The sequence below is a fragment of the Sinocyclocheilus anshuiensis genome, unplaced genomic scaffold (genome assembly GCF_001515605.1).
Source record: "Sinocyclocheilus anshuiensis isolate Anshui unplaced genomic scaffold, SAMN03320099.WGS_v1.1 scaffold1885, whole genome shotgun sequence".
Lineage (NCBI taxonomy): Eukaryota > Metazoa > Chordata > Actinopteri > Cypriniformes > Cyprinidae > Sinocyclocheilus > Sinocyclocheilus anshuiensis.
In genome coordinates this window covers 1,007,513-1,023,046 of record NW_015542322.1, presented here as the reverse complement: position 1 = coordinate 1,023,046, position 15,534 = coordinate 1,007,513, and the positions used below count along the sequence as shown (strand labels likewise).

The following is a 15,534-nucleotide window of genomic DNA, read 5'->3' as shown; positions in this document are numbered from 1 at the left end:
TCATTGTTTTCAATGGCCTATCAACAAAATGTTGACATTAATCGGCTAAACAGACTAGGAAATTTATACATTTGTAAGTTTATACATTTTTTTTTTTATGTATATATATATTTTTTTATTATTGGTTGCCAAAATTTCAGTTACATCACTACAAAATACTATAGAGCAGGAATGTCAAACCCAGTTCCTGGAAGACCACAGCCCTGCAGAGTTTAATTAAAACACCTGAACCAGATAATCAAGGTTTTTAGGATTACTTTAAAACTGAAGGTAGATGTGTTGAAGCAGGTTGTTGTGTTGGAGCTAAACTCTGCAGGACTGTGGGTGTCCAGGAGCTGGGTTTGACACCCCTGCTGTAGAGTTTTACCAGACTCTCAACCTTTGATGTCAACAACTAAAGATACAGGGACCATTTCCTCTGCCCTTTTAAAAGCTGATAAGCCCATTTATTTTGCCATCTCAACAATGAATGATAACCTTACATTGTATTTTATGATTTGCATTTTTGTCCTGCTGTCTGTGACAGAACAGACCAGCATTTCTGGGTCACGACCCTCCAGTTGAGAACCGCTGATGTGAAAGATGATGCCTGATGCTGTCAAATGGCCCACTACTTCATTCTTCTATCTGTGAGTGCAGTTTATCGCTCCGCTGCCTCCGCTGTCTCTTTATTTCTTATAATAGAGAACCCCACTGTGGCCTCACAATACCCATAATTATACAAATCACAGAGCCTAAAGAAGCCAAGAGACCCAATGAGGAATGAATATCCTCCCACTTAAGAGTGTGAAAGGACAAAACGACCTCAATGCTCAAAGCTAGAGGTAACATTGGTCATGACTTGAGTTCCAATACTACAGGACATTGAAATAATGATCCACAGAGGTTTAAATTAATTTTTCTTTGAGCTGGCTACCACTGATTACTTTCTAAAGTGTCTTAATATAGGTTTTGAGGTAGTGAATTCTATGGCTTCATCCTACTTACAATCATCCTATCTATGAGAGAACATTGGAAATACATATGCTTGATGTCTTTAGTTAATCCTAAAACAATCAATCAAGTACAATCCAGCAGGAAAATGTCAAAAAAGATTTTTATCAAAGGTCATAATATTGGAAATGGTTTCACTGTAAATACTCTAAAACTTCTGCCTTCGACAAGAAGATAATACTAATGCATGCAAAATAATCCTGAAGAAGGATTATGTGGTCAAGAAACGCCCAGTTATTAAACTAAAGCTTTTCTTTTGCCCGGTTACACAACTTTTCTATAAGCTCATGAAAAATGTATCTCCACATTCAAAGAAAGACTTACAGTACAAGGCAACGAACTTCCTTCTTCAGATATTATCATGACCTCGTTTTGACTTCAACCTCACAAGAGCCTTTCCAAGTTAGAGCAACATTCCTGTTAGTTTACATACTGTATGCACTCCTGTCAAATGTGGTTTCCATTTCCTTATTAACACACAGGCACATGTTTGACTAATCACGTTTTTTTTTCTAAAGCCTGCAATTATATACCATACTATACATATCATAGTATATGTATGCTAGCGCACACATAAAAAAAAATAAATAAAAATATATATATATATAAACTGTATATATATATATATATATATATATATATACACACACTTTGGGCTAAATGGTAAGCAGCCAACTCTGTCATGGAAAGTCATAGTTTAAAGTTCATTGTTTAACTTGACTCCAAAAAAGCACTAACAAGCATTTTAAAATATATATTATCATATATTTTCTAATATAAAAAAAATTATATAACATGCAGTGTGACATGCATAGTTCATCTAAACCTATTTATTATCTTTTTAAACTATTTTACACTTTCAGACTAGGCTATATTATATAATATAGAAAAATTATATATTATATTGTTTTAATATTAATTTAATGATAATACATACAATTTTATTACCTCATGTTATTTACTGTTAATTAAAAAAAAAAGTAAAAGGATATTTAAAATGAAGAAAATCTTCCCCTTTTTCATCTAAAAACATAGACTGATAATGTGCACACTCTTAAAAATAAAGGTGTTTCACGATGTCATAGAAGAACTTTTTTGTCTAAATGGTTCCATAAAGAACCTTTAACATCCAAAGAACCTTTCTGTTTCACAAAAGTTTCTTTGTGGCGATAGAAGGTTCTTTGTTTATTTTATACTTTATACTTTATTTTTAAGAGTGCATGATATTTGTCATCCCATATATGAAATGTCTTGCATATGCCATGATGTCTCATTTTCACATATCACATTCAAATATCGCCTTAAAGCACATTTGGTTTCAGGCAAAAACACTCTGTTCCCTGCAGTTTTCCTCTGACCCCAAAGAAAACTTAAAAGCTCAGAAAAACGCCGCCCCTGTCCAAGTAATAATAGTGTCCCTTCATTCTCTAGCCAAGGATATTAGCTCCATGGGTTGGAATTAACAGCCTAAACATTAAAGTCTCTTAACAGATGTCTGCAGGATTGAACTAACACGCTTCACTGGGTCAGTCTCAGCAGCCACCAAGGTTTAGTTTGGTGAGTCAGGTGGTTTCAAAGAGGTACGCTACAACAGACGTGAGCTCACGAGGGAAATGCTGGCAGAGAAAAGAAGTAAACGACGTTCGTATGCGTGTGCAGTGGGGATCCATGGAAGTGCATTAGTCACTCTTTCCTGATGGGACTCAGATATGCTCCATCTGTTTTACACAACCAGTTTCATACCACATTACCAACCGAGAACTCATTTAGAGCTAAACAAATCCATGGTTACAAACACACTCACACTAACACCTTCAAAGCCAGGGCAAACAGTTATCAATTAAGCTTTTAACAAATTCCAAAAATGAAGGAACTACAAGACTAAAGAACTAGAGGAAATGTACAGAAGTAAACTCTTGAAATGTTTTTATTCTCTACACATACAAGTGATGAAATCAGACTAGGCACCCGAAACTCACGTGTCCCAGGACAGATTCAAGTATTTGGCTAAACTGGTTCTACACTGAAACCAGCTATTTCTGCTTTTAATTACATGAGCCTCTAGTTTGCATTATTTAAAGGGATAGTTCACTGCAAAATCTAAATTCTGTCTTAATAAGTCTCAGTCCCCATTCACTTATATTGTAGGCCTACTTACAAAAATGCAATAAGTGATTGGTGACAGAGGCTGTCAGTCCGTCATATACTGCCTACGATTTCAGCTTGTGTCCCAGAAAAGAAAGTGACACGTTTGGAACAGCATGAGGGTGAGTAAACGATGACAGAATGTTCATTTCTGAGTGAACTGTCCCTTTAAAGCAAGTTATTCATCAGCAACCAACTTTTAAAAAGAAAGCCTTTACATTTAAATTTTGTATTAAGTTTACACCATGAATTAATAAATCTGCCACAGAAAACATAGAATATAATTAATGCAGAAAAATATAAATATACAACTATAAGGCAATAATAATGAAACTCACCTTATAGACATTCTCCGTTATACGGTGCACCTCATCGGTCCGGGACATTTTGGAAGCTTGAGTCAGAACCATAGACGACAATTGAATTTATACGGCAGGAAAATGTTTCCGAGAAAACACAGGAGGAGGAGAGGAGGAGACACTGTATCATTCAAACAGAGAGTGTCAGAGACAGAGGAGGATGCGGGAGCTTTTATATGGAACTCTCTCACTGATGCCCACGCGCAGCCGCCGGAGTGGCGGGAATCCACAGTACGCGTTTATCCTCGTCACTGGAGCTGCGGTTGCTATTCAAACGGACTCCGCCTCTCCTCTTTCACCTTCTACGCTGCGAGCGAGCGAGCGAGCGGCGCGACGCGACGGAAGAGCCTCCTTGGTTATAATAGGAGCTTTCGCGTGACCACAGAACGGGGACAGTGACAGAGCTGCGGACGTGAGATCATTTACTACAACATTGTGTCGCGTGCTTGCAGTGTATAGCTACTGTTGTCGTAATAAGGTTCAAGTTTGGCGCGACGCTAAGCTGTGTTGAGGGATGTCAGGAACAGTCTGTTTCCTTAACGTTTGGATTCTTGAACCCACTCTTTAGTGGGGGGATTTTTATTCATTTCAATAAACTGAACCTTTGAATCCCCGTACCCCGTTCACTAAAAAGATCCATTCACATTCTTCAGCTTACATCGTTCGCCAGTAGGTGGCGACAATGAGCGAATCATTGAATCATTCATTGAACCGATTCTGTAAAAAACACCGAGTTTAAAACCCTAACCCTCACTAAAACAAGTCATTATCCTTTAAAATTTTCGTGCCTACAAGTTTACTGAAAAACTCATATGTTTCACTGATATATATGAGCAAAGCAAACCTATCTTTTCTTAATTTTATTCATCAGGAGGACATTCATTTAAACAAGCTATAGAAAATAATCCACAGTAATAGCTTAATTCAGTTATTAAATAGTAATTATAAATCTAAAATTAAATTAGATTTTTATGTCATTTAAATTGTGTACAGTCATGAGTCTTTTTATTCACACAATTATTTTATTCATTACTGTAAATGATGACTCGACGAACTGAACGAAAAACGTTATTTTTTCAATCTGACGGCAAATTAACCCTCGCTCATAAACCAGACAAGATACATTCAGTTCTTTCACAAATTAGTTTCGTTCAGGCTCAAAACAGTGACCCGTTCAGTGAAATTGTAGGTTCAACCAATGAAATTCTCCTTTGCAACCTGCACTCGAATGCTATTTGTTCACGCAAAAAAGGTGTGACTTCACTGAACAACAAAAAAAAGAGGAAATAAATTCGAACGATTCGTTCGCTTAAAAGATTCATTATTACTAGAAAGTACGAATTAATAATATTTAATAGTTAATATTTATCTGTGGAATAATACGTATCGTGAAAACGCCATACAAAAAACTTAAATTGAAAGGAGAGGATGTTAAAACGAAATTATAAGAAAATACATCATTTACTCATCTATTAATTTCTTAATATTTTATAAACGACTTATTAGAGACATTTAATAGTACATTTTTGTGTAAAAAAATTACAAAACTATATGTAAATCAAAGGATAGATGATGTCTTTTGTTGTTTTGAGAAACATTGCTTTATGGTTGTATTCCCAGCATCATCATCACTACATCACTCTTAGTGCAACTATCACCCAAGGACTGGAGGAGGATCAGATGAGATGAGTACAGCAGTGGGCACTGCGCAATTCATGCGTGGGTCTGTGCCTGACTGTGATGTAGGCAGGGATTCCTTTATGTAGCCTATCTCTCAGCAGCTCCTACCCACACCACCAACACAGTTCCCCTGCTGCACTCTCCCTCACTGTACTATCATATACATAGGATTGAGGGCAGACAATGTAATCATATACGACTCTACCATTGAAAAACCCACACTGATCGACCACAAAACGTATCGCCCACTGAATACTGTGAGTGTACAAGAATATTTATTCAAAATTTGGTCATATTATTTAACCCTTGTATTATGTTCTGGGTCAATTTGACTCTTTTTTTGAGCTGTCGGAAATACCAGTTAACCTGTGATTTTATTCTTGATATTTTGTGACTTTTTCTCATTTACAACTGACCCTACTTTAAAACATTTTAAAGTGATTACTAAAACGTGATAGGGAAAAAATAATTTTTGTGACAAAGGTCAGAACTCCTATTATGATGTATATGTTTTGAGGTGCACTCTTGTCATAAATTATTCTATTACTGTTACCACATAATTTGTAACAAAAAACAGTGGTAAAATATCTATTTAGGTGTCTTAGACCTTTCCAACAATATATAGGTTGTCATGATTAGATTAGGATTTAACTGTAATATAGTATTATAGAATATAGTAATATAGAAGTAAACTTCTGCCAGCGGAACGGTAACAGTTAAGGGGTTAAAAAATGTGGTTAAACACATTTTAAAAAATCATACTTTTTAATATTAATTGTTTGTACTGTGTGACAAATACTGATATTAAAATTGTTCCGTTCATTCCTGATTCCTTCTTGTTTTTAATAATATGATATTTAGGGAATTGCATTGAATGCAGTTAGGGTCAATTTGACCCGCTCCATCAAAATCGTACCTAGAAATCGAACATAATGCAAAGTCACATATTTATATAGCACTTTATACAACACAGATTGTTTCAAAGCAGCTTCATAGTAATAAACAGGAAAATAACAGTGTCAATGTTGGAAAGTTAATCAATTCTGAAACAACTTTAATTTCAGCTATAAAGGAGACAATAGCAGCATTATTCAGCTCCATTAATCTCATCCGATAGCCTAGTGTCAATACAGTTATCGACAATATTTTCTGAATGATAAGTCTTTTAAACTTTGTTCCAGCACACCTGCACGTCATTTTCAAATGAACCCCAAAACCTTGATTATTTAAGACTGTGTTGATTACAACTAGAGCTGATCTCCGCAGGAAGGTAGATCCCGAAGAGCAGGACTGAGCACCCCTGTTTTAAAGGTCAAGCGAGAGAGTAAACTGTATTTAATGGTTTGTGTGCTCCTTGATTGCAAAGGTCAAGAAATCCAATACAATGGACAATTTCCTTTCTTTGTTTCTTTTTCAGCCAGCTGCACATATACAACTCATGGAGGTTCCTGACAAATGTGTATAACATTAGAGATGCTTCCGTCTAGAGGCCACATCGATTGATTTCGCATCACAGTGGAGGTCTTATCTACTGAATCTATCAAGACCAAATGTAAAGGGTAAATAAAAAGCAACAAAGCAAAACAGAGATCAATACAGACACCTAAATCCAGCATCTCTTTAGAACAGCTGGATGTGATTAAGAGAAGCTTTCAGTGTGAAAACATGGAAAACTCACTTTAAATGTGGGATGAGGGAAGGAAATTGTAATTTAATTAAAATGAGATGACGTGAGAAACTGCTCCATATTTCAATATAGATTTTAAAGTAAAAAAAAAATGAAGGATTTAAAACATAATATGTATGTATAATATTATGTAGGATATCTTCCATTTACTGTTTTTAGGAAGCTCAGTTTCTGTCTTCTACATGCATTCCCTTGTTCACTGGTCAAAGTCATTTGTCTAACAATGTAACAGTATGAAACTGCTTCACATTGAGCTCTGGTGGAGCCATTCAGACTCATGGGGCAGCCGCCCTCTCCCATAGTGCTTTGTGTCAGGCAAGATAAGAGCAGCCTACGGTGACCGAGAAGTGCAAAACAAATCACAATTCTGAAAACAAAATAACAAATTACAAACGCAAATGCAAGTCTAAAAAACAAAATAACAATTCAGAAAGCACAACAACAATTCAGAAAACATTATAACAAGTCAGAAAACACAATGACAAATCCGAAAACAAAATAAGTCAGAAAACATAACGACAAATCCGAAAACAAATTAACAAGTCAGAAAACACAATGACAAATCCGAAAACAAAATAAGTCAGAAAACATAACGACAAATCCGAAAACAAATTAACAAGTCAGAAAACACAATGACAAATCCGAAAACAAAATAAGTCAGAAAACATAACGACAAATCCGAAAACAAATTAACAAGTCAGAAAACACAATGACAAATCAGACAAACCGGAAGAGGTAGGTATAGTTTGAGACAGTGCCATTGGTTTGGGATTACTCACCGCTGACTGGACGAGACATCTGTCAATCAACGTATACAGGAAGAACCAGCCGAAGAACAGCAGAGTCGTGGTAGAAAGTTCGGAGATGGTATTAAAGTAGCTCAGTTTAAATGTATTGTATGAATTGCCCTTACTATGGAATAAAAAATATGGAGTGTATATTTACATTTAGTTAAAAGTGGCTGTATAACATCAGCTCCAGTGGTGCAGATGGATAAGCGTGTGTTGTTGGCTTTTTGACAGGATCGACCCGGGTTCGATCTTGCCTTTTGCCGAACTTTTTTTTTCTCCCTTTTCAAATCTCGTATCACATCGTAAAGATTTGTCGTTGTGTTTTCTGACTTGTTATTTTGTTTTCGAATTTGTCATTGTGTTTTCTGACTTATGTTTTCTGAATTGTTATTTTGTTATTTAGACTTGCATTTGCGTTTGTAATTTGTTATTTTGTTTTCAGAATTGTGATTTGTTTTGCACTTCTCGGTCACCGTAGCAGCCCCACAGCTCAAACCGGCTGGTTCCAGACAATGGACTTCCAACTAAGCAATACAGGTACTTAATTTTAGATCAATACCTTTCAAAAAATGGTCTAACATAGGCTTGCTCATGAAAATCTGCACACTAGTGAAATACTCAGTAACTGGTTACCTGGGGTATGCATTTAGCTGTAAATCTCAAATTGAATTTAAATTAATGAATTAAAAATTTAAAAAACGTTGATCCCAAAGATATTACACAAATGTTTGGGGTCAAAAATGTTTTTTAAAGAAGTCACTTATGCTCACCAAGGCTGCATTCAATTGATTTAAAATACCGTAAAAACAGTAATATTGTGAAATATTATTACAATCTAAAATGAGCATTTTCTATTTTAATTTTTAAAAATGCAATTTATTCCTGTGATGGAAGAATTGAATCTTCAGTGTCACATAATCGTTCAGAAATTCTAATATGCTGATTTTTTATCTTTTTTGTATTATCAGTGTTGAAAACAACTGTGCTGCAAAATATTTTTCAGGATTCTTTGAAAAATAGAAATAAAAAACAGAATTTATTTGAAATATTATTTTTGTAACCAAAGTATTTACAGTACTGTCACTTTTGATTAATTTAATGCATCTTTGCTAAAAAAATAAACAAAAAACAACATTCTTAAAAATCATACTGACCCTAAACTTTTAAATGGTAGTATATAATGTCAATTTATATATGAGATATTAAAGAGATCTCATTTTGAATTTTCGTTAACTTAATTAAGATTTGATATATCTAAGTTCATTTTATGAAATGCATGATAACTACCTGCAGTAAAGCAAACCATATGATTCAGCCAATCAGACTTGTACCCAACACAGCTTGCGTGACACTGCTGCCTAGTGGTCGCTACATGAACTCATTTTCTTGCAGGCACAACAGTGATGAAAAATGATTGCATGAAATTTATTGTTGCAGAACTACAAAATAAAACAAGGAAGATAGACCAAAACCATAAACTAATGTTCTTTCTGAACAGTGAATTGACAGAAATCAGAGAGCTAACATGTAAAAAATTGATAAGACCTCAAGTTCAAATAAATCAGTGCATTAGTCACAAACTAAACTATGACAGAAAAACAATATTTAGGGTTCCAATGTCATTAGTTTTGCTTGTATAGCTCATGTCCTTGTATCTTATGTATGCTGCATAAAAACAAAACAGTTTATGTGCAGCATAATGCAGTAAGCCAGGAGTCAGGAAGCTGAACTCCCTCCCGACCTTGCCCCCCCTCCCCTCTTTTGCCCCACGCACCACTGAACTCTGACGGACTCTCCCACTCCCCCCTCCCAAATACACACACACAGTCACTTTAAATCAGTCTAAATAAGCTCTTTTTGCACTACAAATCATTATATCTGCACTGTTGTTTACTTCACTGGTTTGCACTCTATCTGCCATGTGCCGTGTGCTGCTTTATATATATTTTTTTATATATTTTTTTACATTTTACCTTATTTGTATATTTGTATAGTTGTATTTTATACTTAATCTGTATATCTGTATTTATGTTCTACTGTTAGTGTTATCTGTATGCACCAAGGGTCTGAGAGTAACGCAATTTCAATTCTCTGTGTGTATGTGCTGTACATGTGGAAGAATTGACAATAAAGCAGACTTGAACTTGAACTTGAATAAGGACTTGACTATTTTCCTCTCAATAAGTGTACACTAGTGGTTTTGTAACCTTTCCCTCAATGATGTCTATTTTTCGATTTATAATCAGTTTTTTACTACTTAAACCAGGCTTGTCATAGTTGTAGTTTTTAATGACATCTTTCAGCACATTGAAAAGTTTATACTGGACATACTGGAGTTCATAATTTAAATGATTCAGTTTTGTGTTGTTTATGACAAAACATGGTGTATTTAAAACACTAATGTTTCGGAATCATTTTAAACAGAGATTGTTATAATAAAAGTGATGCATGCATTAGAAATGTACAGGCATTGACATGATACGCTTTTGATATACAGTATGATAGATCAGACAAAACTGTAGGGTGATTAGAAAGACCAGGCACTGTTAAAGAGTATTTCAGAATAATCATCTAAACTAAATGGTATACAATATGCAGTGTATATACAATTTTTAAAAAATGGCATGGTTGTAGGTCTTCGACATGTACGAAGGGGAGGACTGTCAGTCACTCCCCAGAGTTTTGTTTGGGATAAGCCCTTGTGGTCTCCAGTGGAACGGCTCAAGAGCAGACATGGAGGTATGATAGATTTGTATTTACACTGCCAACATCTCTCGCTCTGGCTCCTTTTTTACCTTCTCCCGCACTGAAACATTACAAAAAGGTTTTCTTAGCATTTGCATACTGTGCATTTATTTCAGAAATAGAGAAGAAGAAAACACAGACCTGGCTCTTGCTCTGGAACCTCTGGTAGTTCTTCTTCAGGCACCTCAGGAAGTTCAAGGTCAGCTTCTCCCTGAGCACACACAGGACATGTATACAATAGATGAAATCACAGCAGCTGACACAACATCAGTAACAAGGGCTGTCAAGAGAGTGCTCATGTACACACCTGAGTGATGGCCTCCAGCTCTGCTAGCACAGCCTCCTCATCCTCCTGGGTCAGAGATCCTGCCAGCATCTCATCAATTTGCTGCACACACACAGACAACCAGGGATGAGAAAAAAACACTACATAGTACACACAAGACTGAAACAACAACAAGCACACAGGAGAGATGCAGCATGTCTGTGAGAGAGCTCCAGCTGCCTCTCAGTTCCTCTAGATTGAAGGATGTAGTGCTTGTGGTGTAGATTGAAAAAGATTATTACAGCCTTTATGGCCGCTCATCTTTAGACTTTTTTTTATTTTAAAATGATTAGGCAAAGTGAACTGCTGAATTCTGAATCACATACTACTCTTACTATTCCTGCCTAAAAAGATATGGTAAAAACAATGAGAAGCATGCAAGTATGTGGTTCTGAAATCAGCAGGTGTCAGTCAAAAACTTTTTCTGCCATGTGCTCAAATAAAGATCAGTGAAAGATTGTGTTGCACATAACAATCTAAGGAGACAATCTTAAGAAAAATCTCACATCCCTACAGTACACTGAAATTTTTTTCGAAACTATTTTTAAATAAAAAATTTAGTAAAAAGACCACAATGGTATTTTATTGTTAAACATACTCCAATAATCCCTGTTTTATTTACAACTTGGGAAAAAAAAATTTTTTACAGTGTAGAAAACTTTTTTTCATTTACAGTTGAAGACAAAATTTTATTTGCCTGGAATAAAATAATTATTTAAAAAATAAAAAAATAAATTGCTAAGGTCAACATTATTAGCCCTCTTAAGAAATTATCTGTTCGATTGGCTACGGAACAAACCACTGTTGTTCAATGACTTGCCTAACTAACCTAACTTGCCTAATTAACCTAATTAATCCTCTAAGCCTTTAAATTACACTCTAAGCTGAGGATTAGTATCTTTCAAAACAACTAGTAACATAATATGTACTGTCATCATGGCAAAGACAAAAAAAATTGTTTAGACTTGAGAAAAAGAATTGTTAATGCTCACAAAGGAGGAGAAGCATATACACGTTTATCAAAGAAGTTTCAAGTGTCAAGAACAGCCGTGAGAAGTATTATCAAGAAGTTTGAAGAGACCCACACAGTGGAGAACAGGCAGGAAGCGAAAGATTTCAAAAACTTTGTAAAGAAAACTATTGAGACCCAATAACAACTGCCAAGACACTAGTGAATGATTTAGTCAAGTCTGGGACTGATGTCTCAATGAAGATGGTCACTAGAGGCCCGCACAGGAATGGACTGTGAGGTTGCCGCCCAAGAAAAACTCCTCTTCTGAAGAAGAGATACCTCCAAGCTAGACTGAATTTTGAAGGACAACCTGGAGGAAAAACTATGTATACTAGAAACGTGTCCTTTGGTCAGATGAGACAAAAGTAGAGCTCTTTGGCCATAGAGATGTTGCCTATGTTTGGAGTAAGAAGGGACGCGTGCTCAACCCAAAGAACACCATCACCAGAGTGAAACATGGCAGTGGGAGTATAATGCTGTGGGGATGTTTCAGTACGTTTGGAACTGGGAATCTCGTCAGGGTCAAAGGAATCATGAAAATGGAAGACAACGAGAAGATTTTGAAAGACAACCTCAGGCAATCTGCAACAAAACACGGTTTGGGTCGACATCGTGTCTTCCAGCATGATAGCGACCCAAAGCATACCTCATTTCTGGTGTAGAACTACCTCCAAATGAGCAAAGTGAACGTCCTTGACTGATCTGAATCCAATAGAAAATCACTGAAGACCAGAGTTTATGCCAGGAGACCAACAAATCTGGACTATTATGTTTAGAAATGCTGTGCTGAAAAAATCTTCTCTCTGTTAAACAGCACTTGGGAATTATTTAAAAAATAATGAAACATTTTATAGGGGGCTAATAATTTTGTCTTCAACTGTATATATGGAAGTGTTAGAATTAAAAAAAAAAATTTAAATGTAAAAAATTATGTGAACTGAAGAATTATTACTATTACTAAGGCACTAATGAAATGTACAAATTAATACATTTGTGATACTGATCATATGAACTCTTTAGAGTCAGATGTTTTGGGACATACCAAATATTTTTATTAACGTTTCAATTCAGCTTTTTACTCAAATTTTTATGTTGACATTATAATTTGTAATGAAAACATACCCCAAAGTAGTATTTTCTTTGGACCCTGTTGTATATCTGTATGTATTCCCATAAAGAGTCTTATAAGTTCTACTGAATGTGAAAAGTTAAGTTTACCTTCTGATACTCAATGGCATCTTGTGTTTCATCCATGATCTTTTCCACCTCCTCTATGGACAGCATCTGTTTAGAGGAAACAGAATAAAGATACAATTGTGTGCATGTTAAATTCATCATATTGTACCAAGCTTTAACAAGAATATATAAAATTTCTCATTATGTACCTCATGCATTTTCTTCAGGCAGTCATTGCCAACTTTCAGTCCTTCAATGACTTTCATCTCTATTTGTGCAAATTCAATATCTTGTACCTGTAAAAGAAAAATAGTTCTAGATGTGATATTCATGAATAATTTTAGCAGACAAGCTAAAAAAATGCAGAATATGGTGCAACGCCTATCATATAAAATATTCTCAAAGATCTGTTGTATTTACCATTCGCTCCAGGTTGCTTATCTGATTTTCAGTTTTGTCCAATAACTGTTCCTGGTAGCGTTTCTTCTTGAGGAGTAGGAGTGCTTTCCTGAACAAACACAAAATATTATGAAGGAGATTCTCCTTGTTTTGGAAACTAGACCTTCTAGTTCTACAGGGAACAAGAGGACAGACAGGATCACACTCACTCTTTCTTTCCATCTTTTAATAACTGTTTGGCCAGCTGTCGCTCTTTCTCCATCTGAAGCGTGATCTTCTTCTGATACTGCTTCAGTTTATCTCTCTGCTGCTTCAGTTGCTACTCACACACAAATAATAATACAGAAAAATTTAATAATAAAAAAGGACAAAATGCACAGTAATGTTCCTATAGCTACATTATACAACACAACACTGCACTATCACTTTCGGAGTCCATTCGACAGTCAGCATCAGCATGGATCCCCGGTGGTACAGTAAAACCCACCATTATGAGACTATCAAGCGTGTATATATATATACAGTAACTTCTCTCATTAGAATGATTAGCCAGTTAGCAGCTGTCTAACACACCAGCACAGCTTTGTCCTGCTCGGTCACCCGAGTTGCTTTCTTTTTCCCGAAAAGATTTCCCATGTCGATGCCGCATCCCCGCCACTATCTGTCCAGACAGGGGTGGTGTTTCTAAGATTGAGAAGATGTTAATTCCACAGGCCGCGTATCTGTCAGTCCATAACAGAACCACTGAAGTCTAAGCGGTGTGGAAGAAAACAGCAAGCAACACTGCCAACCGGAAGTTCTTCTTCTTCATTGGAGTTTTACAGCAGTTGGCATCCATAGTGTTGCATTACTGCCATCTGCTGTCTCACTTTAACTTACTATATCTTAATTAAATTTGTCCTTCCAGTCCAGTCCTCCTTAGAAAATTAAACACATATCTCCGTCCTTGGTCATTATTTCCATATGTTACTATATGTTTAACATACCTGAAGTTCTGTACTTATAAAAGTCATAATAAAAGTCATAATAAAAATAAAAGTCATTTGGAAACCACTTGTTTTCCCCATATACCTACACTGAGGAATAATAATAATAATAAACAATAAATTGTATTGTTATAAATCATTATTATTATTATTATTACAATATTCTGAAAATTTAAAATTATTAAAGGTGTTCCAAAGGTAGATTGGTTTGCTTAATATAAAAAAAAGTCTGGGTAAGCGGCAAATCAAATATTCCAAATATCTTTAATGGTTAGATTTAGTGCAAAATAAAAGTATGCTAATACATCCACTAAAGCGTTCTCTTTTTTTTTTTACAGACTAATTTACTAAGCTGTTCTTTCAGGTCAGATAGCAATTAAGGTACTGATAACGCTCTAAAAAAACTTATTGTAGGCCACCGTTTTATTTTTCCAAAAAGTGAAAGTCTTCCATCGTCAACTACTATTTTATCATAACCGGATGTGGACGTGGCATACATTCTCAGTTCTTCCGGTGCGGGTGAGGAAGGGATTAAACGTCCGTCTCGCTGCTCTCTTTCCGTGAAAGAACGGCAGCCCTATCGCGTTTACCGGCATTTAGAACCGGAACGGCGTCCTGACAAATCGTTCGTTAACTCATCGAGCTGTTTATGAGGTGAGCTGTCAATTGGCGCTTGATATTTGTCTTTTTATGTGGTTATTTCTTTTCCTGTCACTGTTAGCTTAGCTTAGCACATTCAACGCGAGCCGCAGCGTTGAGTCATTTAGAAGTTTAAATTTCATATTTAATACATTAAAGTGACGCATGTTGCTGTAATTCATACGATATAAGGGCTTATTAAGGTGAGATGCGTGTTGGCAGACCCAGTGGGTCATTTCATGATTCTGTTTTGATAACCAGAAACGATAAACATCCCAAATTAGCTTAGCAAGAGGTTTGAGTGAGTGGATTTAATGTCCTCATACGCCACTCGGTGATTTTAAACATGAAGTCAGTTATTAAAGCCTAATGTGTGGTGTAACTTAATGACTCCGTAGTATATTATTCAGTTTTAATAGTAGATGTGTCGTTGCTGCAATGCATCTGCTTGACAGTTATGATTTTGTTTATCAACTTCTTGATTGACATTTCAACTTCGAGTGTCTTAAAGGGGTCATTAGATGCGAGTTAAATTTTTTCTTTCTCTTTGGAGTGTTACAAGCTCTTGGTTAGGGATGGACGATATGGCCACAATTT

General features: G+C 35.7%; 3 protein-coding genes across 12 annotated transcripts in view; 1 reads left to right on the top strand and 2 right to left on the bottom strand.

Moving 5' to 3' along the window:
* LOC107690938 (brain-specific angiogenesis inhibitor 1-associated protein 2-like) overlaps positions 1-3,721 on the bottom strand; it is a 60,863-nt gene extending 57,142 nt beyond the window's left edge. For all 7 annotated transcript variants that reach the window (XM_016489376.1, XM_016489371.1, XM_016489370.1 and 4 more), the window contains exon 1: positions 3,477-3,721. In XM_016489376.1, the coding sequence (XP_016344862.1) occupies positions 3,477-3,548 (72 nt within the window). In that variant the 5' untranslated portion in view covers positions 3,549-3,721. The remainder of the gene's footprint in view (positions 1-3,476) is intronic.
* A 6,205-nt stretch (positions 3,722-9,926) lies between these two features.
* Positions 9,927-14,224, bottom strand: LOC107690936 (charged multivesicular body protein 6-like). The gene is made up of 8 exons (XM_016489367.1): positions 13,886-14,224; positions 13,522-13,631; positions 13,334-13,421; positions 13,123-13,209; positions 12,956-13,021; positions 10,708-10,788; positions 10,542-10,611; positions 9,927-10,461 (listed from the first exon to the last, which is right to left on the bottom strand). The coding sequence occupies exons 1-8, from the start codon at positions 13,946-13,948 to the stop codon at positions 10,412-10,414; spliced, it is 615 nt and encodes a 204-aa protein (XP_016344853.1). The 5' UTR covers positions 13,949-14,224; the 3' UTR covers positions 9,927-10,411.
* A 564-nt stretch (positions 14,225-14,788) lies between these two features.
* The window catches only part of LOC107690934 (protein transport protein Sec24C-like), a 21,651-nt gene continuing 20,905 nt past the window's right edge, over positions 14,789-15,534 (top strand). For all 4 annotated transcript variants that reach the window (XM_016489366.1, XM_016489365.1, XM_016489364.1 and 1 more), the window contains exon 1: positions 14,789-14,952. In XM_016489366.1, the coding sequence (XP_016344852.1) occupies positions 14,948-14,952 (5 nt within the window). In that variant the 5' untranslated portion in view covers positions 14,789-14,947. The remainder of the gene's footprint in view (positions 14,953-15,534) is intronic.

Excerpts from the sequence above, each read along its gene's own strand:
- LOC107690936 (XM_016489367.1), bottom strand. The coding sequence starts at position 13,948 with ATGGGAAATCTTTTCGGGAAAAAGAAAGCAACTCGGGTGACCGAGCAG. Across the intron at positions 13,632-13,885 it reads AGCAGGACAAAGCTGTGCTG|CAACTGAAGCAGCAGAGAGA; the intron begins GTGTGTTAGACA and ends GTGTGTGAGTAG. Across the intron at positions 10,789-12,955 it reads ATGCCATTGAGTATCAGAAG|CAAATTGATGAGATGCTGGC; the intron begins GTAAACTTAACT and ends GTGTGTGTGCAG.